Source organism: Euleptes europaea, chromosome 9 (genome assembly GCF_029931775.1).
Source record: "Euleptes europaea isolate rEulEur1 chromosome 9, rEulEur1.hap1, whole genome shotgun sequence".
NCBI classification, from domain to species: domain Eukaryota; kingdom Metazoa; phylum Chordata; class Lepidosauria; order Squamata; family Sphaerodactylidae; genus Euleptes; species Euleptes europaea.
The window spans coordinates 46,604,901-46,632,614 of NC_079320.1; the positions used below are offsets into that span (position 1 = coordinate 46,604,901).

General features: G+C 42.6%; 1 protein-coding gene across 1 annotated transcript; it reads right to left on the reverse strand.

Annotated features, from left to right (window-relative positions):
• MAP9 (microtubule associated protein 9) lies at positions 1–27,408 on the reverse strand. The gene is made up of 14 exons (XM_056855369.1): positions 27,334–27,408; positions 20,992–21,076; positions 18,985–19,572; positions 15,588–15,820; positions 14,618–14,726; positions 12,635–12,915; positions 9,961–10,016; positions 8,408–8,573; positions 7,542–7,631; positions 6,793–6,957; positions 6,056–6,201; positions 5,697–5,829; positions 3,785–3,853; positions 1–278 (listed from the first exon to the last, which is right to left on the reverse strand). The coding sequence occupies exons 1-14, from the start codon at positions 27,406–27,408 to the stop codon at positions 156–158; spliced, it is 2,319 nt and encodes a 772-aa protein (XP_056711347.1). The 3' UTR covers positions 1–155.
• Between the last annotated feature and the right edge of the window lie 306 nt (positions 27,409–27,714).

Consider the following 27,714-nt stretch of genomic DNA (forward strand, 5'->3'; position numbering starts at 1 on the left):
CACCTATTTAGATCTACAGTGTTCCCATATCAGAGAGCCAAATCATGACTTTAAAGAAAGGATGCAAGAGCCATTTTCAATTCACATTAAAACCAGGTGTTATGCAGTAATGATGATGGAAGAATTCTGGAACGTTCCTCACGACAATGAGCATCTCAATAGCTTCTTGAAGACACAACCTTGCCGGGTGGACTCCATGGAGGGGGTGTTTCATCCTCAAGGATAACCTGGAGCTTCTTTTGCTTTTTCTGGATCCTGTCCTCCAGCTCTTTCTTTTCCTTTTGATAATAAAATAGATTGGGTGGAAATGATCCTTTACATAAATGGTAGATTAACCTACAAAACACCCTTAGCTACATTTACAAAATCACCGGCATGCAAGGTGCTTCTTTCTATCAGCTTATCTCCATGTTTATCTCCATCTATGGAAGTTGTCCATGCTCAATTACGGCGGGTTATACTGTTGTCCATTTCAACTAAATATTCTCTTTACATTATGCTGCTGATGCCATAAGATTGTAATGACATTTTAATATCTTTAAATATCAGAACAAGGCAATTAGAATAATGAGAGGTAAAGAGAATGCTTGTGGTGACTACTTGCAGTTCATGATCAATTAACCTTTTTCTCAAGTTCTCTCATTAAATCACTATTTCAACATCAGCATCTAGCTTGTGATCGTAATAAATATTTGAACATCCATATGGGGTAGAGAAATATGATCACTTAAAAATGGTTACCAGATACTACAGTTAATAAATATCAATAGTTACTACTATTTCTCTATAAAGACTGCTGCCCTTACAAGAACGTATTTGTTACCATCTACAATATTTCAAATACTACCAAACAAAAACCGCACAACAAGGATTTCTTCAATGCACCTTTGGAGTCTATTACAAAATGTATCACTCTGAAAGCCATGGTCATTTGTTATCCTAACTCTCCTGACTGTTCAAAAGGCTTAAAAATCAGTAAGGGCAGGCAGACCTTCACCTCTCCAAGGCTTAGAGAAGGGATGATTTGGAACTCGACCTCAGCTAAATGCTGAAGTCACAACCGGATTCAGCACACTATTTCCATCACCAACAAAGGCTGCCTCCTAGCAGCAAACTCTTTGGATGAGAGAAGACTATATATGTTAAACTGATTGCCTCTGAAGCACCCGAAGGATACTGAAATTTTTCACCCAAGGAGTAAGTGTGAAGTTAGTTCCTTCCAAGGTCTCACCATTATATAAAAAAAGTTCGCAGTGTTACACAGACAGTATATAGTGGCCAGTAATAAAATATGGTTTCTCCTCCTATGATACCTCAGAGGAATGACTTTATGATCAACATGATTTGATTGAAAAAATTTGATTATTCTTATAAAGTTATTGAGCAAGAACTTCCCAGATTACAGCAGTACTGATTTGAATTAAAAATTTGGAAACAAGTAACACACACAGCATTTTTAAGGAGGCTGTTCTAAGAATGACATTAGCCTGCCAATATAAGTTTATGCAAAAAAGCATGATACAAGAGCTATTTATGCCTCCAAGCCTGAAGAGTCTTTCAAGCCTCATAAATTACTCTTTTTCTCTTACAGGAATAGTAAGCCAATAAAATAGTAAGCTTTCCATAAAACTGTGTTTAATTCAACATGCCAAGTGTGATATTCTTCACCATTTAAACCTTGTAGACGACGGAAAAGGAAAAATAAGACCTGAAGGCTGCTATTCAATGATTTTTTCTTCAGAAGCAGTCTTACTAAGCGCAACAAAATTTACTCCTAAGTAAGTGTACAGAGAATTGCAGCAAATGGTTTGTTACAGCACACTGTACTGTAGGGAAAGAGTGACCTCAGTTGCTGAAGTTCAGTTAAAAAAAAATTAGGGGAGTCAGCTACAATTTTGTGGAAAGGAGATTGCTTGTAATAGAATATGTATTTGAAAGTTTGCTAACCAATCAGTTGTTCTTCATATATTACTTCCTACTCTGCAAGCAACTGCCATACAATGATTTCAAACTTGTGCTGGAATCCTCAGCACAAAGGGCTTACCTTGCTGTAAACACTATTAAGAGTGTACACCAAGGGTCCATCTGTACCCACCATAAATGCAATATATTGAGGATTCCAACAGAAAAAAGGTCTTTCCCAGAATTCTTCCCCTACTCCTCCAATTTTCCCAATAGAAAAACTGGAGATTTGGGAGGGAGCACTAAAAGTGACTCCTAAAATGTTTTCTCTGTTGCAGTGAGTGAAACACTTTTTACGACAAGGTCTCACTCATTCAAAACTGGTTGTATACACTTAAAAAAAATTCATGTTAATTGTGGATCTGGATTTTGGGCAGGGCACTGTTTTCGTTATCCTGATTTTTCTGGAGTGTTACTGGTTTGGGATATTTTTGGGGTCTCACAAATTCATGACCATTTTTTTGGGGGGGGGCTACCACACATGCCATTTCCTCCCTGTGCCACTTGGGGGGCTTTTATATAAAACTGGCAATAGTCAAGTCAGAGAACCTGAGACACAAATTGCTGTACTGTTACATTGATACTGATGTAACAGCATAAACAATGGTTACATCAGATTCTCTGACTTCCCATCTTGCATTTTTTTTAAAGTAAATCTCTACCCACTTTCATTAAGGAGATATAAAGAAAAAATCATATGACCCCAACAAAATCAGAAGCATTGCTGGGCAAAAGCCCTACCTGGCCCCACTCACTTCCTAAAAATACTTGGCAGGCACAAAGCTATTTGCATGCAGGCTTGCAGGAAGCTCAGCATAAAGCACTTTATGGACAGCTGCAAAAGAGCTCAGCTTTTAAGTATGCCTTTGGGATAGAAAGGCAAAAAAAAAAAATGTCCCTAGGAAATAAGTAGTGTGATCCCTCGAGGGGCCAAAAAATGAATGGCTTTGTAAATTAATTTGTTATTAAATGCTGATGAGCTATTCAGGAAATTCTGAGAGAATCACCTCAATGCACCAGAGGTGTTCACGGTTCATGCAGCAGACATAATAGCAATGATTCCTAGTAGCTTGGGAAAGAATGATATTTATTCAGGCACAAAAGTACTGCTGCTTGAGTGCTAGTAAAATGCGACCTCACTGGGGGACAAATGGATGTTCAACATATGGATGTTCAACAAATGAAAAACCATGTATATGTACATGTATATGTACTAGAACACGGGGTCATCTGCTAAAGCTGGAGGGTGAGAGATTCAAAACAGATAAAAGGAAGTAGACCGATCCTGCATTGAGCAGGGGGTTGGACTACATGGCCAGTATGGCTCCCTTCCAACTCTATGATTTTATGATTCTATGCCAGTCGGACATAAGTCAGACAGGTTCTCTTTGAAGCCCGAAGTGTTCCAGCTGTTGCGATTTGTACCCTGAGTAGCATGACAAGGTATTAGACAGTTTCCCCAAAGCCAACGTAAAAATATCCAGCAGTCTTATTTGATTGTGAACTAATATTTTAAAAAATACAACACAACGTGTACTTGATTGCTTTTCCAAAGATGATCCAATGGCCATGCCATGCAAACCAGTGGTTTTATTTGCATGTTACAATTCCACATCTTGAGTCATATCAACAGCACTGAGTAGCAGGCAGGTTAGACTTAAACAACCAATAAGAATGCTCAAACCTTCATATGCATTTCTGTGCCAAAAATTCTCTCTCTCAAACACACACACTATAAATATTAAATACAACTATTCTAACAATTGTCATTAATGGAAATTTTATCTTTAAAAGTGGTTGCCTTGTATCTAAATTCACTCACTTTTGCAGCTGCTGCTGCTGCTAGGTTTTGCTGGCTCTGGGCTGTGCTGACCTTCAGAAGCGGTTGTTCCTGACAGTGAACAGGAGAAGAGAAGACTCTACTGTCTCTGACTATAATGATTAGGACTGCCAGTACTTAAGTAGTGGTAGATAAAGTGGCATAAGTAACCTGTCTTGCTCTACACAGAAATAAGTGATTCCCCAAGTATTAAAAAAATGAATAAATCCAGAACTATAGTGACTGAAAAAAATGCCTTAAAAAAGGGAATCATACTAGCAGAAGCATCTGTATGTACGTTAGAACAGTTTTCACAGGCCTTCTAGGTAACTAATATTATCTAAATTATCAATATACATCTTTCAACTGCCAGAAAATACTGTATTTTCTGGCGTATAAGACTACTTTTTAACCCAGGAAAATCTTCTCAAAAGTCGGGGGTCGTCTTATACGCCGGGTGTCGTCTTATACGCCGGATGCTGAATTCCGAGCAGGACTAGAGAATCTGCCTGGGGAGCCGCCTCCGCTCTGTCCATGTCCACCGGAGGAGGGAGGGGAGGCGAGCCCGGCAAGGATGCTCACTGCCCGGCTCGGAGTCGGAGCCAGGCGCGCCGGGGTGCACGGAGGGAAGTGCTCGGCTGCGCTCCAGCAGCAGCACAAGGCAGGCAGGCGGCTGGCTGGCTGGCCGGGGCTGGGGTGGCCACTCTCTTCTCCCGGCACAGGGTGTTTTGGCTGCCGCCTAGCACACCCAACATGCCCCCTTTCCTCCCCGGCCTCCGCTTCAGCTTCTGTCTTTATGGGTTTCCCTCCCCTCCAAACCTTCCTTTAGCCCCGTCCTCCGCGGGCCGTCGGCTCAGTCCTCCCCTCGCCTTTAGCCTCGCCCTTCTCAAGGGCCCTTACTCTCGCCCCCGTTCCCCTCTTCTTCCCCGCTCCCTTCTCCCCTCGCCGACTCCCCCCGAGAGCCACGTCCCGCCGCTTCGGGCTCCCACCCTCCCGCCGGAGCCCGGGGCTGAGCCTTGGCTACAGCCGGCGTCTCTGGCTGTGGGGCTCCCGCTGCCCGGGGAGGCTCCCTCCCCGCCTCGCCTCCAGGATTTGCTCCGGCCGGGCCGGGTCGGCACACACTCTTCCATGCAGGGAGGTCGGCCCCGGCCTCCTCCTGTTTCTCCCGCCAGCCCCGCCTCCTGGCGCGCTGCCAGCTCGTTCGGCCGCCCCCGCCCTCTTTCTCCCGCCCTGGTAAGTGGTGTTGTTTCCCCGGGGGTTGAGCCGCCCCAGGAGGACCGGGGGTGGCCGCGGGGTTGGGGAGCAGTCCCAAGGGCCGGCCCTAGGCCGCGGACTCGGGTTGGGCCGCTCCAGGAGGTCTGGGGGCGGCCGCGGGGTTGGGGCGCAGTCCCGAGGGCCGGCCCTAGGCCGCGGACTCGGGACAATCCCAAGCTCTATATTTTAACTGTAAAAATGGGGGGTCGTCTTATACGCCCAGTCGTCTTGTACGCCGGAAAATACGGTATGTCCCATTTTTAAGGTAGATTGAAAAATGAGGGAACGCTGGTTGAAAATGCAGTTTTATAGCTATTATGTGCAGGCCTTTTTCTCCTAGGTATCATCATGCTACTAAACTTAAGTGGAATAATACAGAGGGCACATTCCTGTGACCTGAACTGTCTATAATTACAGGAAATTCTGCAGAACATTATTTTTCTATATAATTAGTACAAACAGCATCATATTTTTGTGAGATGTGCTTTGTAAAGTGTGTTGTACATGCCTAACGTCTGCAATTGTTTTCCTGATATACCCTTAAAAGAACCTTTGTTAAAATTAGACTATACTGCCTTCACCTGGTCATTGTTATGCAAAGAAAGTCTGTACACAAAACATTACTGTTCCAATTTTTGCATATAACCGCAACAAAACTTACCAGCCATTTTTCATATTCTTCTATAGCTTTTTTATCCTTTTCCTCCTTCTCAAATTGTTCTTCTACTTCTTTTTTTCTTTCTTGGGTTTTTTCTTTTTTCTTTTGCTTCATGAATTCTTCTTTTTTCTCATTCCTAGAAGTACAACAGTAATTGTTCTCAAATACGAAGCAAATAAAACTTTAATCAAAGGCGGTAGCAATATTGTGATACAGTGATATATACCTTTGAGCTATGAATGAAAATACATTAATTCTCTTCTGTCCTCAGAGCTGCTTGGGTTGGGTGGCTGCTTACAATCTAATACATACATCTACTAATAATAAATAATATACATAAAATTCAATTCCACACAACTTACCATTTTTCAACAGCAGACCTGCTATCTTTCTTTTTCTCTGCAACCCCCTCCTCTTCTTGCTTCTTCTTTAATCTTTCAACTCTTTTCTCCCTTCTTATTTGCTGTTTTAAGTATTCAGCTTTCTTTTCTTTCCATTTCTCAAAAGCCTAAAAAACCCAGAAAGCCTATCAGGAATGCCATTCTTTTAGAGTTGTAAACCAAGAAAAGGATTTCTAGCTGTCTTAAACTAATTTATCAATACATTAATTGATTGATATTAAATAAATTTCCAAGTAATCGAATTAATGTATTTAACAAGCATATGCAGCTGCCTTATGTTAGAAGGAAAAGTAATCTTTTTAAAAATTCTCTATACTCCAGAACCCAAATAGTCTAAGCCCCACATCAGAATGTGCCCTCCATTCTCAACCTTACAGATTAAAACTGGGCCCACTCAGTAATCAACTACAACTTTAGTAATCAATAGGTTTATTAAAGATAAAGCACTCTTGCTTGTTATATTCTTCATTCATTGGCATTACAATTTTTGAAAATATCATTGCTAAGTTGCTGTGGGGAATGCCCAAAGTTGAAGTTATCCTGGTGCTAAGTGTGTTATTCAAATGACTAGTTTACAAATAGATTTATTTACATAATTCTACACTCATTAAGCTGTACAGAATTAAGCATCTTTATAATATCCATTTCTTGAAAGCTCCTTCCCCAGGTTTAATATTGGAAAGGTAAATATTTCTCACTGCCTTTTGTGCTTCTTCTTTTTTCTTCTCATTTAGTTCTGCTTCTTTCTTTTTCTTTTCTTCTTCCAACCTCTTTTTTTCAGCCAATTTCTTTGCTTCCTTTTCTTTCATAGCCTTCCAAGCTTCAAAGGATGCAGTTGCTTCTTCTTTCTTAGCAGCTTGTTTCTGTTAGAGAAACAAACACGCTGTGAAAAGTCTGAACAGTTCATTATCCTTAAAGTTGTTGTCGAAGGGAGGGGCAAAGCTTGACAGGAAATCAAACTGATAAGTAAATGGTTAGTTTTCACAATTTGCTTCAAAAATATATGACATTCAACACTTTGCACGATTTCAGTGTTACTTCAGGGAAAAAGAAGATACGATATAGCTAACTGTCAAGACATAGCCCCATCACCACCATACTTGCTGGAGGCGAAGGGCAAAAGCCCAGCTAGATAAACCCATCTGGTGACCTGCGGATAATGGGATTCCGCCCGCACCTGCTGGCCAGTGCAGGGGAGGGGAGGGACTCAGTGGTAGAGAATCCACTTGGCATGCAGAATGTCCCAGGTTTAATCCCCGGCATCTCCTGTTAAAGAGTCTAGACAAGTAGGTGATGTGAAAGACCTCTGCCTGAGACCCTGGAGAGCCGCTGCCTGTCTGAGTAGACAATACTGACTTCAATGGTCTGATTCAGTATAAGGAAGTTTCATGTGTTCATGTGTTGTCAGTCTGAGATCTAAGGGCTGGGCAACATGTTCAACATATACCTTTTCATTTTTTTCCCACAAGTCTTCTGCTTTATTTCTTTTTATTCTCTGTAGTTCTAACAGGAAGATTCTTTTCTTTTCCAACCAGTCCTATGAAAGAAAACAAACAAAGGTGCAGCACGAGATGTGGAAGCAACATCTAGACCCAACCAAGAAACGAATATAGAATACCCAGTTTATCATGATCAGTGTCAACAGCATTTCCCTTTTCCAAACTCATGATACCTAATTCCTTAATTTGGAGATGTCTAATTATTTGGTAAATGAGATAAAAGGACTTTTCAAAAGAGATTTTAAAAAATGGCAAACCCCAGTTCCTAATGCTGTGCCATTCCTATATCTTTCAGGTGTGGCTAGACAGGCAGAAAGCAAAGTGGCTCCCACAGGTCAGAGACCCCAAATGTGCAATTTTTGATTTACTTGCTATCCCAATTCCATGGTGAGAGAGGAGGAGGAGGAGGAGAAGGGGGAGAGAGTGCAGGTTCAAGGCTCTCTCCCAATCACAGCCCATCGAAGATCTCAAAGGAAAAATAATGTCAGAATCAGCTGCTTAAGTGACTTTTTAATCTTTCATCTGTAAACTGATCCTTCTGAAGTGGATTCTAATACAGTATGAAATAATTCCTCAAACTATTTTTAAATAGACTATGAAAAACCAACAACAACCCAAAAACAAAAAAACCACCCACTTGCTAAATACTTTGCAGCAAGATAAACTATGCAGAGATAGTGTATTCACATCTTTTCTGAATAGTGATCAGTTCTATCAATATGAAAAAAAATGTATGTGGTTCGGAGGCGAACAGGGCCACATTTTTAGCTGCAGGATACCTACACACAGGTCTAGAACACATTGAATAGTTTACCTGATAAACAGCTGCCCGTAAACTATCTGCTTTATCAAGTTCAGCGCTATATTTTTGTAAATGTTTGTTGTCCAAGACCTTTAATGTTCCTAAATATTGAGAAGATGTACTTATTGGGATATGAGAAGGCTTCCCTGTTTTCTTCAAATATGTAGAGCTCAAAGATCTGTAAGATAAAATACAACATATCAAGGTTTTCAAGCACAGATACAGGAAGGACCTCTTTTTAGTAAGAAAATATAAACATTATCTGTTTTATTATGGTCTCAAAAGGTGCTTCCATTGGGTTGGCCTTCAGTCCTAGGCTCAAACATCAAGAGGGTAAGATCTTGTATATCTTGCATGAGATTTCATGCAAGAATAGAAATAGCTAATAATGGAAGAAGAAATTTAGAATCCTTCATGGCAATCAATAATAATAAAATCTCCTAATATATTCTTAGCAATAAACTGTTCCATACTTAGCAGTTATAAAGCCATCAAAAATGATGCAGCATAGCTTTCTAAAAGAGGAGGTTCAACAAACACCTTTGTTCCAGGACGTAAAGCCTTCTTGGCTAACACAGCTGTTGTTAAGGCAACTGTTTATTCTTAGAAAGAGGAAGTAATGAATTTCTGGCCTGAAACTATCCTGCAAGGATGGAGTTCTTAAAGTTCCCTCCTAAACTCAGTGGTATGTTCATATGAGAGGATTTTATAAAGACTACAGTCACATGACACCTCCCAGCCTCTTAAAAAAGTGTGTCAGTGCTGTTCAACTAGCAGAGTGCAAATCTGCAAAAGTACAATCATTTCAGGTAATCCAGCGTTAAAACTTCATACCTCTCAAATGAATGAAAATATGCTATCTAAAAATGATTCACTTAAACATCTGTTTACAGCAGTGTAAGCAAGAGTGATTTGCTGTTTATGAATGTCAGGACACAGGCTTTGTAAACATTTAAAATGATGCCAACTTCCACAAAGGTCATGTTCAGAATTCTCAACAATTAAAAATACAGTCAGATATCACAAACAGCCTCAACTGGTTCATAGACTGTGTGTGTATAAAGTGCCGTCAAGTCACAGCCGACTTATGGCGACCCCTTTTTGGGGTTTTCACGGCAAGAGACTAACAGAGGTGGTTTGCCAGTGCCTTCCTCTGCACAGCAACTCTGGTATTCCTTGGTGGTCTCCCATCCAAATACTAACCAGGGCTGACCCTGGTTAGCTTCTGAGATCTGACGAGATCAGGCTAGCCTGGGCCATCCATGTCAGGGCAGGTTCATAGACTACTGATGATTAACAATCCTGGTTTGTAGGCAAGGAACATTTGCAGCTTCAGAAAGTACCCCAATGCCAAAATCTCAACAAATTCAATTTTGACAGAGCACATGAAGTGAAGAGGGACTTCTGCTCATTCTTGTCACAAGCAAATCATAATGCATTAATGGAGAGAAAAGAATGGGATCTGGTATTTGAATGCTGAGAATCAAAGGACACAAATCCACAAAGTTCATAAGTTTCTGAACAGCTTATTCCTCATGTCATAATTCCAGTGCCGCCCTTCCTACCTGCCAACTGCAGGCTTTGTTTTTTGTGAAGCTGTCTCTTTTTCTTCAACTTCTTCCTAACAAAACCAAGAATAAAAAGGATTGTTCAACTTGGTAATCAACAAAATTATCAATGCATCTATTTTTGAGCATGGTGAACTGAAAAAATTTAAAAACTCAAAAAGGTAATTATATAAAGTTGTGAATAAAGCTTTAATAAATACAAAAGAAAGCCCAAGGAACCACTATGTGGTCTAACACAGTGGTCGGCAAACTGCGCTTCGCTTTTGGTGAGTCGGCTGTTCCCCAGCTGGAATCTGCAGCGGCTCAGTGTTTTCCCTGCCCCCACCGTCTCGCGCTGCCTCCCTTCTTCTGCCTCCCGGTGTTTCGGGTCCCCTGGAGATCTTTCCCAAAGTGTACACAACAACCAGGCGTGCGGAAGGCTTCCTCTTGGCGACATGACGGCGCGCAATTGGCCAGGCTCCGGCTTGCGCTTCTCAGCCGCCCTCTGCTGGCCAGTCCTCAGAGAATGGATGGACTCGATAAAGAAAGCCACGGCCCTCAGTTTGCAAGATCTGAGCAAGGCTGTTAAGGATAGGACACTTTGGAGGACATTGATTCATAGGGTTGCCATGAGTCAGAACGACTTGACGGCACTTAACACACACACACACAGATTCACATTTCCCCCCATCCAAATTCTCAAAACTCTGCAGGGGGGCTTAATTTTGAGTTTGGAGGATGCGCATGGGGGAAGATGTGCATCTACGGAGCGGCAAAGCTTAAGTTTAAGTTTAAGAAATTTGTCTCTCAAAAGAAATCTCAATCGTTGTACTGTTGATATTTGGCTCTGTTGACTAACGAGTTTGCCGACCACTGGTCTAACACAAAATATTAATACTATTATCTTCCTGCACAAATATTTTGAAAAACTGTAGTGGTCATTCTTCCAGTTTCAGTTAGCAATGGGGTACATGTGGTCTAAATGTATTCATTTGATTACTGCAGTATTGTTACTAATAGCAGTAGTGGTAATAAGGGAATTTTCATGCCACCTCTTCAGATACCTGCTTGAGGCAGCTCACAAATAGAAACAATACCATAAATCCAGAAACACAACAATAATATTAAAAACAAGTCAGTAAAAACAAGCCAGGAACAAGCTGAATGTACTAAGAGAGGAATCCTAATTAGGTCTATTCAGTGGGACATTCCCAGGAAAATGTTCTTAAAATGGCAGAATATGAAACTGAAACAATTAGTTAACAAGTGATAGGTAAATAGAAGAAGAAGAAAACTTGGTGTTTATATGCCGACTTTCTCTACCACTTAAGGAAGAATCAAACCGGCTTACAATCACCTTCCCATGTGCTGGTCATTGACCATAATAAAGATTATCCATCCATCCATCCATCCATCCATCCATCCATCCATCCATCTCCTTCCCTTCCCCACAACAGACACCCTGTGAAGTAGGTGGGGCTGAGAGAACTGGCTTCCTGTGGCTTCCTGTGGAGGAGTGGGGAAACAAATCCAGTTCACCAGATTAGCGTCCACCGCTCAGATGGAGGAGTGGAGAATCAAACTCGGTTCTCCACATCAGAGTCCACCGCTCTTAACCATTACACCACGCTGACTCTCTACAAATCAACTACGCATTAACAAGAGACCCCAAAATCAAAGAAAGGTGGTAGGAAGTGAGAAGACAATGTTTCTGATAATCTATTAAAGGCCAGCATTCTCTTACACTGGAAGCATGTGAAGGTAAAGGTCCCCTGTGCAAGCACCGGGTCATTCCTGACCCATGGGGTGACGTCACATCCTGACGTTTTCTAGGCAGACTTTGTTTACGGGGTGGTTGGCCAGTGCCTTCCCCAGTCATCTTCCGTTTACCCCCAGCAAGCTGGGTACTCATTTTACCAACCTCAGAAGGATGAAACGCTGAGTCAACCTGAAACCAACTTCAGTTGGAATCAAACTCAGGCCGTGAGCAGAGCAGTACTGCAGCTTACCACTGCGCCACGGGGAAGCATGTACATACTCCTAAGTTACATAGAAATCAACCATGCTAGGTCCTTTACTAGGTCCCAACAAGAGATGGATTGACTCAATAAAGGAAGCCACAGCCTTCAATTTGCAAGATCTGAGCAAGGCTGTCAAAGATAGGACATTTTGGAGGACTTTCATTCATAGGGTCGCCATGAGTCGGAAGCGACTTGACGGCACTTAACACACACACACAGGTCCTTTACAAAAGAGTGAGTTGTCTTCTAGATTCTACACGCTGTTACTTTTATTCAGGTCCCCCCACCCCATACACCCTGGATTCTGACACTAGAATGTTGTTTACCATCATGAGAGTTATTTCTCTGTATGCCACAGAAATACAGAATACAGAGAAATACAGAAATACAGAACCAAAGAAGCTGCTGAGGAAGTGGAAGGTGTGTGCATACCAACTTTTAACTGCATTTGCTTCCCATGTGCCTCCCCCAAAACTGGTTCCACAAAGCTAGAAACTGCAGCCAAAGCAGATGTTCTGGAGGCTGGGGCTTTTGTAGACTGGCATGGAATGGTGCCTTCCCCATATACAAAAATAAGAGCATTCCAGTTCTGCAAGGGAATCTTTGTGTTTATATGTGTGTGAGCGCGCGTGCACTATGGCAGGATAATTATAAAAGCTCATGAAATGTACCTTTACTGCCTCCTTTGACACATTCAGTGCAACCTTGGAAGTACTTGGTGCTTTCTTCTGTTCAGACTTATCTTCCTTAGTTGCCTCATCTGAGCCATTTTCAGTAGCATAATATTGTGATGCCTGCAGCTTGCGTTCCAGGTAATTTTCAGCTGACTTGTTCAGTTTTTTAGTTTTCTCATAAACTGTTGTCATCATTAGTTCTATCACAGAAGGGGATTCTCTGCCACTCTCCCGCATTTTCAGATCATTGCAGTTGTCGGTTTCTTTTTGGTCCTGGTCTAATGTTGGGGAGAGGGGAGACAGAAAATAAGCTTTTTAGGGTACAAAGACACACACTAGAGAAGCAAAGGGGAAGGGGATAAGGGAGGGTGACAGAGAATTTTTTAGAAGTTCCATAGGTTTTTCTCAGAAAAAAAAATTATACAAGACAAATGTATTTTAGTGGTGCCTGAAACATTTGCATGAAGTCATATTTCATAATTAGTCCATGTTATGACAAATGTTTACTTTTATAACATATGTCACAACATACTTAGGAAGTATGTAACCTATCACGTTCATTTCTTTATCAGACAGAAAATGTAAACGCTATCTGAAATAAAAATAATAATGTTTGTTTCACCTTTGGCACATCCTTAACATTCTACTATGAGCTGGGGGGAGGCATGGGGCATCTTTTCTTACACAAGTGCTGCATGTCGGGGCTCCCCTTGTTCCTCCCTCCCCAAAGGTGCATGCCCTATAACCCTGCAGAAATGGGGCTGAGATGGCCAAGTAACTTTGTTGACTAGAAGGATGGCTGAGACAGTGATATAGCAGGTGTGCAAAGACCACTAATTCCCTGTAACAGCCAGATGTGCTTGCTGGGTGGGGGACAACAGTACTGTGCTAAGACCATAGGAAGAAAAAGAAGAGTTGGTTTTTATATGCCGACTTCCTCTACCACTTAAGGGAGACTCAAACCGGCTTACAAACACCTTCCCTTCCCCTCCCCACAACAGACACCCTGTGAGGTAGGTGAGACTGAGAGAGTGTGACTAGCCCAAGGTCACCCAGCTGGCTTCATGTGTAGGAGTGGGGAAACAAATCCAGTTCACCAGATCAGCCTCTGCCACTCATGTGGAGGAGTGGGAAATCGAACCATGTTCTCCAGATCAGAGTCCACCACTCCAAACCACTGCTCTTATCCACTGCACCACACTGGCTCTCAGGAATCCCTCCAGATATGGATGCTTTGCTCACAAGGGGGAGGATCGTGCTGATGATATTTTCAATTTGTAATTATTTTAAACACATCTACTTAAATATAAATATTTTATAAATTAAAAACATGGCCAAGATAGTGTCAGTTCAGTGTGAGAGAAGACATAGCATAGATCAGGTAAGCACACTAGGTAGGAGCTAACATGGAACAGACCCCTAAGAACATAAGAAAAGCCATGCTGAATCAGATCAAGGTCCCTCAAGTCCAGCAGTCTGTTCACAGTGGCCAACCAGATGCCTCTAGGAAGCCCACAAACAAGACGACTGCAGCAGCATTATCCTGCCTGTGTTTCACAGCACCTAATATAATAAGCTACAGACTACAGGGGAAATTGTATAGAATCACAAAGTTAAACAAGAATCAGACCCCAAATAGGCTCAGGAATATATTTCTCAAATTAGCCACCACAACTAAATAAGGCTTGGGAATTTGTTTCTCAAACTAGCCAACACGACTAAATAAATTGACCTATAACATGCTACAAATACAGTATCTTCCCCAAATCTCTCTCAAGGTTATGGAAAATTAAGGAACAGTTTAAGTTAATGATAAAACTTCAGATTTTTTAAAGGTCGGAGAATGAACTTTCTTCCCACTAATGGTCAGAAATTTCTTGAAGGCAGGATGCATTTAGATACTTAAAGCACTCAGTTATTACAAGATTATATGCCCTTAATTATTATCAACAATTCTAAAAAAATGTTAATATTGTTTACCTTTGGAAGTTTCTTCCTCTGACATTATCAGTTTGGAATCTCCAGTTCTTTCATCCAGTGATGAAAAATGGATGGGGAATGGTGAAGAGGAGCTTCCTATCCAAGGACCCTGGGATACAAGGTAACAATATAAGCAGACACAAAGACTCGTAAACAATTCATGCCACATGAAATCCTGCTTGGCTTCCAGAATTCTGTTTATTTGCCTGTTAATGTTTCATTAACATCTTCTATGGGGAGCATATCTCCCTATTCCATTTTACATGTTCCCTTCCTCTGAGGAAATGAGCCTTCCCCCAACAATTTCCTGACAACCCTATGAGGGTAGGTCGGGTTGAAAGATGGAACCTTGCACGTACAAAGAAATAAAAGTGGGTTCTCCCCCCACCCCCCAAATGAATGCTAGAAGAAATATATTTCAGCCCATTTGAGGTCTGCAATGAAATTTAGCCATCCAATTTTTGTCCTAAGGATGCTATTCCTTATTATGTACATCTAAGCCTCTCAGAGCAGATGAGTGACAATAATACTGCTACACTCAGCTTTTCCCTTGACTACTCATAAAAACTATATCAGTTGACTGCATCTGAGAATAAACACAAACCACTGCTCTGGGATTTTCCTGCATATTAGAACAACATGTTTCCCTAAAAAATTTACATGCAGACCCATTTAATAACTGCAGTTTCCCAGTTCACTTTTGTGAAGGGACTTGTGGTAATATGGAAATGTTTAGAGTTGTTAAAATCAGTACAGTTGCACAAAACTGCCCTAAACCATCCAAATAGGTAGAAACAACATATAAGTATCTTTGGATGCAATGCAACCAAAGTAAATCCAGTTGATTTCAACAGGAAAGAGTTATGCATATATTTATTTTTATATTGAAAACTAGGGGACTGACACTTGCTTTCCTTTGGCGGGAGTATAACTCTTTGTTTGTGAATAGATAGAATAATCTTTTCCTAACCTCTGGACCAGGACTTTCAGAAAGTGCTCTTTGCTCAGATTTCATCATTTGATCATTCAGCCTTGTAAGGGAAGATGGTGCAGACAATGAAAATGACCTATGGCCATAAGACGCTCTGTCCTCTGCCTTGGAGCCTTCGTAGTCCTCCAGATGGCTACTTTTTCTTAACATCCTTCTGGGTTGAGGAGATGGCTTCGAATAATCATCTTGTGCAGGAATGCTGATGTTCTCAGCTGCATATAAAGAAGTTAATTATAAAATGGTTTATCAAATAACTTTGTTTATTTATTTAGAGGGAATTAAACAGTCTCATAGAATTGATTTATTTTGTCAACTGATGGCAGAGTCGTTCAAACATCCAGAAGAGAATGATTAAATCCCAGGTCTTAATTTAAAATGAAATTAAATATCCCCAAGATCTAATACTGACTATAAGTGTCATCTGATTTTCATAAACGTTATAAATTACACATAATCAGCCCTACATCTGTTATGCAAAAGTTAAGTCAAATATTTGGCAACAACCATTAGGCAGAACTCCTATTGTGGGATCATTTGAAGGAAGTATTTGATTATGCCAATTTCAGTCTGTTGTTTTTAGGGGTAAAGGTCAATTTACCGTATTCTAAAAAAAATAGTCAGACATCAAGTGGTATAAGGAATGATGAATGTATGCTGATTTTTTCCTTTAGATTTTTTTCTTCAAATTTACTATGAGATCTAAGTGCCAGATTGTTCAATTTATTGTGGTGAAATATATTAATGATTATAATGTTGCTAATAAGAGCCAGGTTGGCATAGTGGTTAAGAGTGGCAGACTCTAATCTGGAGAACCAGGTTTGATTACCCCCCTCCTCCACATGAAGCCTGCCGAGTGACCTTGGGCCAGTCACAGTTCTCTCAGAATTCTCTCAGCCCACACGGAGGCAGGCAATGGCAAACCACACATGACCACGTGAAGCTGCCTTATACTGAATCAGACCCTCGGTCCATCAAAGACAGTATTGTCTACTCAGACTGGCAGCGGCTCTCCACGGTCTCAGGAAGAGGTCTTTCACATCACCTACTTGCCTGGTCCCTTTAACTGGAGCCAAGCAGATGCTTTACCACTGCGCCACAGCCCCTCCCATTGAACTCAGTGGGGCTTACTGCTCACCTCGGCCATGGACTACGTGGCCTTAGGAATGCCACCGTGACTCAAAAAGAGTGTCCGAGTAGGATCTCAGAGCATCTCTTGCCTTGAAAACCCTATGGGGTTGCCATAAATCAGCTGGGACTTAATGCCACTCTCAACCACCCATGTTGTTAATATTGCTATCCACAGCTGTTGCCATGAGGGTAAAACCTGCCCCACATCTATGATTCTAGGTGGGTGAACCATCATTTTATATAGAACCCATTGGGGTGAGAGAATATTCCGTGGTATACAGCCAGCATGGAATAGTGGTCAAAGTGTTCCCCACTCTGCCATGAGTGACCTTGGGAAAGTCACACATTCCTGCCTAACCTACCTCACAGGGTTGCTGTTGTGAGGATAAAATGGAGGAGAGGAGAATTATGTAAGCCACTTTGGGTCCCCATTGGGGAGACAGGAGGGGTATAAATGAAGTAAATAAATACAATATTCCAAACTCACAGCCTTTTGTGTCTTTACAATAAGCCCTCCTTTCAAACACACTCCACCAATCATAATCACAGGTATTTTGAAGTGTTTAATTTTCCTGGCTTGAGGCATGATTTATACAGACAAATTGATCAGCAAAACCATTCTACCTCAGGTATTTACCTAATTTATACCCCACCTTTCTCCCCAATGGGAACCCAAAGTGGCTTATGTTGTTTTCTCCATTTTATCCAGCAAACTTGCATGGCAGAGCAGAGATTCAGTCTCCAAGATCCTAGTCCAACACTCTAACCACCAAACCAGCTCTTTACAGCTCATCAATTTCGTGATCAAAGCAGAAAAGAATGAGCCAAAACACTTTTTAATTTCAGTTTACTTTTGCTGAAAGAAACATTTTGGAAGGTTTTTCAAATGCTGCCTTACAAATATTTGAAGGAAGCATGCAAAAGTTCCCAAAGGCTGATTTTTTAAAATGTCCCTAACTTGAAGAGCCCTGGAGTTTCCCAGTCTTTGAAAGTAAGCAGTCTGTGCAATCCTTTAACTTCTCTGATCACAGATCCTTTCTAGATCCTTCCCCACCAATCCATATAACTGTAGGGAGGGGATGAGGTGGGCTGAAGCGTGGGAAAGAACATACAGAAAGTACATACAGGGGTCATGCCTAAACTTTAGCTCAGTTTCCTCTGAGTTCGGCTGCACATTTTTCTTCCTTCCAGATATTCAGAACTTTTTCTGAACAGTGCCCTGTGAGAAACTCAATTCCCTCACACCTTAGAAACCAGATTCTGGGGACTTTGCACAGCTCTGTCTGAGCTATGATTACTATCGAGGACTTGGACAAAGACCAGATACATACACTTCTGATCTTTGTGCCATTTTGCTTAGCTGATTGACAAAAGGTTCTCTTCCAACAAGGAGGCAAACAACAACATTTTATTTATTTATTTAATTTATATACTTCCTTTCTTGCTGAGACTCAAGTTGAGTCTGAAAATCAAAGTGAAAAATTGGCTGTGAAGTTCTTTCAAAACTTCAAATATATATTTTAGAACACTGAATCAGTATTTTGAGATAGAAATTCTTGGCCAATACTGCCACTGAGTGGAGAGAAATAATACTAACTCTCTAGTTGTATTTGAATCTTAAAATATTTCATATGCAAATATTTGTCCCCATAAAATGATTATTGAATCTTCCATGAAAATATTGATACTTTAAAGCATGATTTCTTTCTGTATGTTTAATTGTCACAAAGTGCTTACATATTAATTCTGTTTTATTGTATTGACCTTAAAAAAAATTTTCCATCCTTTCCACCAGATACACCCAAGAAAGTTTACATCCAATTTTGAAAAAAATCAACAATAATTACATAATAAAATTATACAATCAAAAGAAAAAGGCTCAAAAGAAAGCCTGGGTAAACAAATGTCTTTAACTGGCACCATAAACAAGCCAAATATCTGTGGGAGGGTGCTAAGCAATCTTTGCTGTTTGTGAGGTAGAATAATTATTCTCACTGTTAATACTTATGGACTTTTATCACACTATCACTACAAAAAATGCAAATAATACAATTCTCTTACCAGCAGTGGCTTTTGATAATGAAGTACTTTTTACCAAATTTGGTTAATATGCCAGCTGCATCCTTTCTTGGAAAGGAACGGCGTTGTCATAGTTATCCATCAGGAAATCTCCACAATTATTTTACTTAATTTTTACAATATAAAGAGTGCACAATCCAAATTGCAATAAAAAAAAAACTCTGCTTACCTGAAGCTGATGCTGTTTTAGTCTTGAATTCCCTGGGCTTTGGTACTGGCTTGATTTTAGGCTTGCGTGGTCTCATGTCATTCCTCTCCAGCCGCATCTCAGTCATAGGTGCCTTGTCGTGTTGTTCAAAATCCCCCTCAATATCTAACTCTTCTTCAGAAACTGAAAGTTCTAAGTAATGTCTTTGCCTCTTTTCACTCCGTGTTTTACTTTCCAGCAGGCATGTTGCCTGGAATCTCTCTTCATCCTCAGACAAAGCCAAGTCATCAACCGTTTTCCTTTTCCAAGGACAATCATCTGGAGGAGACATTTCAAAGGAAACTGATCGTTTTGTTGCACTCTCTTCAGACGACCCAGAATTTTCAGTTTGTGAAGAAGGGACAGCCTGCCTCTCTTCAGTTGAAATCTCGCTCTCCGACGTGAACACTTGCTGAGGTCTCTCGTCACTGTTTGATGAAGCCAAGTCCTCTGTACTTCTACTCTGCCAAGTGCTCACATTGCCAAGATGGTAGTTGGACAGAGGGATTGCAAAGGCTACAGATTTCTTTGGGGTGCTTTCCACATCTTCAGGAAGCTCCTCTACTGTACCTGAAAACAGATGCCATAAGCATTTCATGTAGAAAAAGGAAACATAGCAAACAATCATCAGAGCAAAGTGTAATTCTTCCCTTTAGTATACTTTTTAGCTTGGCATCTCATGCTTCATGATAACAGTCTGGAAACAGTACACTCTCCCCTCTAATTCCTGGCCTCATTTCCCAAGGCATATGTACCATCATTTCAAACAAATCTCAAAATACGGTACATAGCAAATATCATCCCATTTTGGTGCTGAGAGCTTGAAGAACATCAGCAAAACAGTAAAATAAACATAAACAAAAATGTACTTTTGAGCTAGCCTGATTGCAACAGTGTAAAGGTTTGATAGATACGGGGTAGGGTAGGGAGAATGCAATTACAAGAGAAAACCAAATTACAAAGAGACTAGAGATGTGTTGTAATACGCATGTAATACAAGAAATATGTTTTCCATAAAAGTGAAATCCCTATGAGACAGCAACATCATTAAGTCTATACAGAAATAAATGGGATGAAATTTTAATAACTTTGGAACATGGATAAAACAAAAAGATATATTCACATCTTTCTTAATGCAATGACTGAATCCCTAATGCCAGTGCTTTCCTTTGGAATAAGCACACTAACTAAGGAATGCCTCCTATTGAGACTTGTGTGTATGTGTGTGTGGCCTTTTATGCATGGGGTGTTTCCATGGCAATCATCCCCCCCAAATACTTTGGGGTTTCGTTTTTATTATACGCATCTTTACATAAGAACATAAGAAGCACATAAGAAAAGCCCTGCTGGATCAGACCAAGGCCCATCAAGTCCAGCAGTCTGTTCACACAGTGGTCAACCAGGTGCCTCTAGGAAGCCCCCAAACAAGACGACTGCAACAGCACCATCCTGCCTGTGTTCCACAGCACCTAAGATAATAGGCATGCTCCTCTGATCCTGGAGAGAATAGGTATGCCGCTAGAAACAGCATCCAGAAAACACGGGGAAAACATGGGGAGAGAGCACAGTGACTTCTAAAGGTTGGAAAAGACATGCAACGAAGCCCTGAAGTAGTTGTGGGGGGAGGTTGCCACAGAAATAACCTGTGCATAAAAGGCCTGTCTGTAAAGTGCCGTCAAGCTGCAGCCGATTTATGGTAACCCCAGCAGGGGACTTTCAAGGCGAGTGAGAAGCAGAGGTGGTTTGCCATTGCCTTCCTCTGCAGAGCCTTCCTTGGAGGTCTCTCTTCCAAGTACTGACCTTTCTTAGCTTCTGAGATCTGATGAGATCAGGCTATGCCATGGGGCCTTCCCTCCGTCCCCACTGAGACTTACTTCTAAGTAAATATGTTTAGGATCATACTACATGTAGAGGTAGCTCTGTTATTTATGGAGCAATGAAGGGAGGGAACAAATAAATAACATTCTAACATGTTGTTACACAACATACCCTCTTCATCACTCTCAAAGTCATCCAGATATTCAGTACTGTTCTGCCTTGCCGCACGAACAAAAAGTGCTTCTTGTAGCTCTTCCTAAAATATTTTAAACAAAGTAGGTATTACTGTTCAAATACTTAAAATTATATTTCCTTGCAGTACATTTATCTCAAGCACTGTTAATATAGAAACTAGGAGGTGCTTCCTAATGATCTTAGCCTGCAAGGTAACAGTGATCTTGTTTGGAATTTGAAATGATTTTGGATGGACGTGGGTGGTTTCTCTATTTAAGTGAAAGGAAAAAAAATGGAGGACGTTGGCTGAATACAGATTCCCAGAAAATGTATTGTAACAACACCTCAGCAATAAAGTTAAGCTAATTGCCTGCTTGCGTCACACAGGGTTGCATGCAGGATCAGACCTTAAACCCCATGGCCTGAAAATGAAGCCTTGGATACTCACCGTAAGGGCTCATTCTCTTCTGAGGCGAAGGGCATCCTGATCAGTGGGTTGTTTTCCTCTACATCCGGGTAGGCAGGACCTAAACTTAAACTTAAACTTCCTGTCTCCCTTGGCGGGAAAACAGCCCACAGGAAGCCAGTTACCAGTTAGACCAGCTATGTTGACAGGAACTATAATACTCTGTGGAATGCCTTGACAATCAAAACCAGAATAATCATAACAAATGTAACACAACATTTAACATACGGCAAACAAGATGGACCCATTGATTACTGATTTAGCCAATTTGAATAACTATGGGTGGGCAGGATGCCCTTCGCCTCAGAAGAGAATGAGCCCTTACGGTGAGTATCCAAGGCTTCATTCTCCCCTGAGGCAAGGGCATCCTGATCAGTGGGACTTTACAGAGCTCTCCACTGGGTGGGAATCGTACTAATCTACCACGTTTTGAAGCACTCTGCGACCAAAGGCCGCTTGCGCTGAAGACCAGGTGTTTATCCTGTAATGTTTTACAAAGGTTGACACCGACGACCATGTGGCCGCCCTACAGATCTCCTCAACAGGAGCTTGTTTGTCAACTGCTGCTGTTGTGGCCGCGCTACATAGTGAGTGGGCCGTAATTCCCTCTGGAACTGGTACCACAGCTCTGGTATGCCTCTTTAATACATTGGCGCAACGTGTACCCAATGGCCGCGGTTGTCATTCTTTTCCCTTTGTTAGGACTAGAGATCCCTACGAACATGAAATCCAACTGCCTGATTCCAGCTGTCCTGTCTATGAAGATACGTATGGCTCTCCTTAAATCCAGAGTATGCCACAGTTTCTCTAGAGTTCCCTTTGGCTTAGGGCAGAAGGAAGGTAAATTAATTTCCTGAGCCCTGTGAAATCGGGAGTTAACTTTGGGCAGGAAGGTCGGGTCGAGAGTTAACACGACCTTCTCTTTATGAAAGACACATAATCCTTTCCTAATTGAAAGGGCTCTAAGTTCCGATACCCTTCTTGCAGATGTTATAGCTGTTAAGAAAAGGACCTTCATGCGAAGGAATCTTAAAGGTACAGACCTAAGGGGTTCGAAAGGTGGTAACGTAAGGGCTTTGAGTACTAGGTTAAGATTCCATGAGGGAAATCTATGGACTGTGGGTGGTTGTACTTGAGTTACCCCTTTTAGAAAGACTGACACATGTTTGTGTTGAGCTATAGTGACCCCGCCATAGCGAGGTAGGACAGTTGACAAGGCTGCCGCTTGTCGTCTTAAGGTAGAGGCTGATAAACCTAGGCGAAACCCTTCCTGTAGAAATTCTAATACCTTTGGTATACCTGGTTGAAGAGTATCAACCTTCTTTCTTTTGGTCCATCTGACAAAGGCTTTCCACGACACGTTGTACATGCGTCTCGTGGACGGACGTCTAGCCTCTATGATTGTATCGATCACTTCCTTAGTGTATCCTTCGCCTGCTAGCGCTATCCTCTCAGGTGCCACGCGGTCAAGCAGAACCATTGTGGATCCGAGTGCACGAGAGGGCCCTGGGTCAGCATGTTTGGAGATTGCGGAATCAGCCAAGGTTCCTGGCATGAAAGTCTCTTTAGATTTACAAACCACGGTCTGCGTGGCCAAAATGGGGCTATTAGAATAACATTGGCCCTCTGTTGATATATCTTCCGCAATACTTTGGGCAGGATGGGTATCGGGGGAAAGGCATAGAGGAGACCCTGAGACCAGGGACTCAGAAGGGCATCAGTTCTTTCTGCTCTGGGGTGGTAGTACCTTGAGTAGAATCTTGGTACCTTGTGATTTAAATCTGAGGCGAATAAGTCGACAGAGGGGGTGCCAAATCTGTTGGTAATGAGATGAAATGTTTCCTGATCTAGTTCCCACTCTCCTTCGTCGACGTACTGGCGGCTTAGCCAGTCTGCCTGCACATTGAGACTGCCCTTGATGTGTTCTGCCCGTATTGATGGTATGTTTGTCTGCGCCCAAGTAAATATCAGGGATGCTTCTCAGTGCAGAGCCGAGGACCTGGAGCCGCCCTGTTTGTTTATATAGGCTTTTGTCGATGTATTGTCCGTCCTTATGAGGACGTGGTGACTCCTGAATTTGTCGGCAAAGTGCAGTAGGGCTAGCTTTACCGCCCTCAGTTCTAACAGGTTTATATGTAGTGTTGACTCCTGAAGAGTCCAGCTCCCCTGCGCTATGTGTTGGTTCAGGGTGGCTCCCCAACCTGTTAGGCTGGCATCCGTAAATATCTGCAAAGGCTCGGCCTGTATGTATTGGGTTGCCTTGCTTAGAGTCGATGTTTTGGACCACCAGTGAAGACTGTGTCTTACCTGTGTGGGAATTGAGATCGATTTCACCTTCTTTCTGACAATGTCTGGTTGGTATGGGCGAAGGAACCTCTGTAATGGGCGAGAGTGAAAACGGGCCCAGGGGACCACCCCGATACAAGATACCATCAGGCCCAAAAGTCTTGCTAAGGACATGAGCATGGTTTTCTTCATCTTGGCCGTAGTCGAGGCCAATAAAATAATTTTGTCCATTCTGTCTTTTGGCAATGAAATTGTGTCTTGTTTGGAATTGATTCGTACTCCTAGGTGCGTCATGGTTTGGGACGGAACTAAGGAGCTTTTCTGGAAATTTACTAGGTACCCGTGCTCTTGCAGCACCTGTAATACCATGTCCGTGTGAAGTCTGGACTGAGTCAAACTCGGGGCGCAAATCAGTATGTCGTCCAGATACGGGTGTACCTGGACCCCTCGTTGTCTGAGGGCTGAGATGACTGTAATCATGATCTTCGTGAATACCCTTGGAGCTGATGTCAGCCCGAATGGGAGTGCTTTGAACTGATAGTGATTGGTCCCATATGCAAATCTGAGGTATCGCCTGTGTTCGTGGTGTATAGGGATATGAAGGTATGCCTCTGTGAGGTCCACTGCCGTCATAAAGGTGCCAGGGAGGAGTGACTCTACTATAGATTTTACAGTTTCCATGCGGAAATGTCTGTGTGCCATCCTCCTGTTGACATACTTTAGGTTGAGGATGGCCCTCCAGTCCCCGTTCTTTTTGGGAACGGTAAAGAAAAGTGAGTACACTCCCTGGCATCTTTGTTGGGCAGGGACTGGTTCTATTGCTCTGATATGCAATAGATGCTGTATGGCTGTGAGGGTTCTGATGTGCTTCCCCTTTTGGAATGACATTGGAGATTGCATAAAGCGGTCGGGGGGCTGAGAAGTGAATTCCGGCAGGTATCCCTGTTGTAAAATTTTTGTTACTCATTTGTCCGGGTTGGATAGTGACCACTGATTTGCAAAATGTTGCAGCCTCCCTCCTATCTGCGGGGGATTGGCGTCACTGGGGATTGGTCTTGGAGAATCTATCCCCTTTATCCGTTCTAGACTGGGGTCCTTGGAATCTTTGGAATCTCCCTCCTCTGCGAAAGGAACGTGAGTTGCCCCAGGCTCCCCTGGATGCTCCCCAAGATCCTCTGCGATTGTCTGCTCTAAATCTGGGTGCCACCTTTGAGGAACGAAAGGACGGGTATGACGAAGGGCGATGGTCTTTCCTAACCTGCATAGGTAGGGCTTGCTTTTTGTCTTTTGTTTCAATCAGTATGCTGTCCAGCTTATCGCCAAACAACCTGCCTTCCTTAATGGGATAGGCCATGAGGTTGGTTTTAGCCTTAAGGTCAGCAGGCCAGGCTCTCAGCCATAACGCCCGCCTAATTGACGTAACCGAAGACATTGACCTAGCCACGAATGACATGGTGTCAAGGGATGCGTCTGCCATCAGAGAAACTGCACTTAGAACCCTTTCCAGGCCCCCTATAGCTCTCAGGTTATCATCTGGGACCAGCTGTAAGATTTTCTTTAACCATAAGTATGATGCCCTTGCAAATATAGACGTTGTGGCGCTGGCTTGGATAGCCATTGCTGAAGCCTCGTGGGACTTTCTTGTTAGATAATCACATTTTCTGTCTAGTTGATCCTTTAAAGAACCAACACCATCTTCTGGGACTAAGCCCGGTGACTGGAGATCCAGCACTGGCGCGTCCACCAGGGGAACTTTTAGCATAGTCATTGCATGTGGGGCGAGTGCATATAACTTTTTTATATTGTGTGGGGCTTGGCGATTGGAAGAGGGATTATCCCATTCCTCTCTGACCGCCCTAATGAAAAATTCAGGAAAGGGCACCAGGTTAGATTGAAGTTGGGGTCTCGGGAAACACTCCTTGACTCCCTGCTTTAGCTTAGATTTGGGTTCCTCTGAGGAATTGATATCCTCATTCAAGTCTAGGGCTAAAATGGCCTTGGCTAACAGCCCTTGGTAATCTTCCCCAGTGAACAATCTGGAGTGTTGTTCATCAGACTGAGAGATTTCCTCCTCGTCTGTGTCAGACTCTCCTTCCTCTTTCTCCTCACCTTCTTCTTCAAGGGAAGAATTAGTAGATTTGGAGAGATCAGTCTGGGATTCCCCATGCTCGACCACAGGGGCTTTCATGGCCGCCTTAGTGGGCCAGGGAGCATTCCTTGGGGGCTCTGGAACGCCAGGTCTATGAACTCCTGCAGGTCCAGGAGTTTGGATGTATGGGTAAGACATATGGCCATCCGGGACCACCCAAGCTGGTGGGGGTAACCGTGCCTGAAAGGCCTGAAAGGCCTGCCATTGACGCTGGAGAGCGCAATTAATTAGCTCATCCGCGTTTTCCCATGAAAGAAAATGGCCTCCCGCCTCCGCTGGAGCAACAGGGGGGGGTTGCCAACTCCCGACGGGGGAAAAACCGTTGCCGCGAATTTACCCGGTCCCATCGGGAAGGAGCCTGCCGCCGCCAAATGAGACGCCTGCTCTCTGGGTAGTATCCTCGGGTCGTTAGGAGGCGAAACGGGCGTACTTGGCGTGTTTTATGTGCCAACGCACGCTTTGCTGCCCCGTCTCTTTCTCCTCCCGCTCGGCTGCAGCGACGCGGCTTTTCGCGCCTTTTTTGTCTTCGGCTGCGCCGGAGCGGTCTCGTCAGCCTGAGCCTGGTCGGGGCGCGGCGAGCTCCCTAATGGTCCGCTATTGCGGCCGTTGGGAGAAGCAGGCTGTTTTGGGACGGTTTGGACCAGTCCCCTTTCGTAGTCCTTCTCGGACAGGAGATCGTCCTCCCTGGGCAAAATGGCGTCGGCCATTTTGGATCCCCAATGCCTTCACTCCCGAGGGTTTAACAAAGGACACACCGGGGAGGGAGGGATAGGAAGGAATGAGGAAGGAATTAAAGGGATATATACACACTTACAAACACAGACAAACGGCACAAGTCAAGGCTCTCTCAGCTACTCCTAATCCTATACGAAGGCACGGAGCTATGCGATGGTGCCTGCTCTACCCGAATAGGCAGGACGGAAACTGGCTTCCTGTGGGCTGTTTTCCCGCCAAGGGAGACAGGAAGTTTAAGTTTAAGTTTAGGTCCTGCCTACCCGGATGTAGAGGAAAACAACCCACTGATCAGGATGCCCTTGCCTCAGGGGAGAAATCTGCTTTTCCACCTTTCGATCTTTTTAAATTCTGTAACATCCAGCCTGATGAAGAAATCTGGTGAGCTTGAAAACTTGCACAATGTTTTGTGTCAACCTGGTTAGTCCTAATAAAAGGTATTACATGGATTTTCTTCTTGCTTTTGAATTTAAAATGGCCTGTGTATTTAATAATTCTCTTTCCCAGAGAAGTCAAGCAGTACTGAATAGAGTTCTAATTTTCACTTAATTTTCTTTAAAACTTGGGGTAAGAATAAACCAGCAGGGCCAAATTACCTATGTATCTGTTGATTGGGCCAAACAAGAACCAGCAGTTATTCTCTAATTTTCACAATGGCAGTAACATACAGCTGTAAGCTTGCAATCTGTAGGCCAAAATATTTTACCTGAAAAGCGGTTCTTTTGCAGAACTTTGGGATCTTTCTGTAGGGTAGAGTGGTGACGATATCTTCATCAGACATGGTTTTGACCTGACAAAATTAATCTTATATGTTCAATGTGATCAAGTGAAGGTAAATCTTCAAGTAGAATTTAAACAAAAGAGAGAAAGAGAGATTTTGACACTGGCAGCACTAACATTCCTTTGAAGAGAAGACATTCCCTCTCCTCAAAAACACTAAAGGCTCTGTTAGTGAGCCTAGTTTCTAAACACACTTGGATCTTGGGTTATAGGATTAATGAACCAGAGATATCTTCATATCACACACAGCCATGTGCCAAATAGTTTCTTATTACCCAATACCCAGTTTTAATTGTTATACGGCACT

Excerpts from the sequence above, each read along its gene's own strand:
- MAP9 (XM_056855369.1), bottom strand. The coding sequence starts at position 27,408 with ATGTCTGATGAAGATATCGTCACCACTCTACCCTACAGAAAGATCCCA. Across the intron at positions 21,077-27,333 it reads GCAAAAGAACCGCTTTTCAG|GAAGAGCTACAAGAAGCACT; the intron begins GTAAAATATTTT and ends AAAATATTTTAG. Across the intron at positions 6,958-7,541 it reads TGTGGGAAAAAAATGAAAAG|AAACAAGCTGCTAAGAAAGA; the intron begins GTATATGTTGAA and ends TTTCTCTAACAG.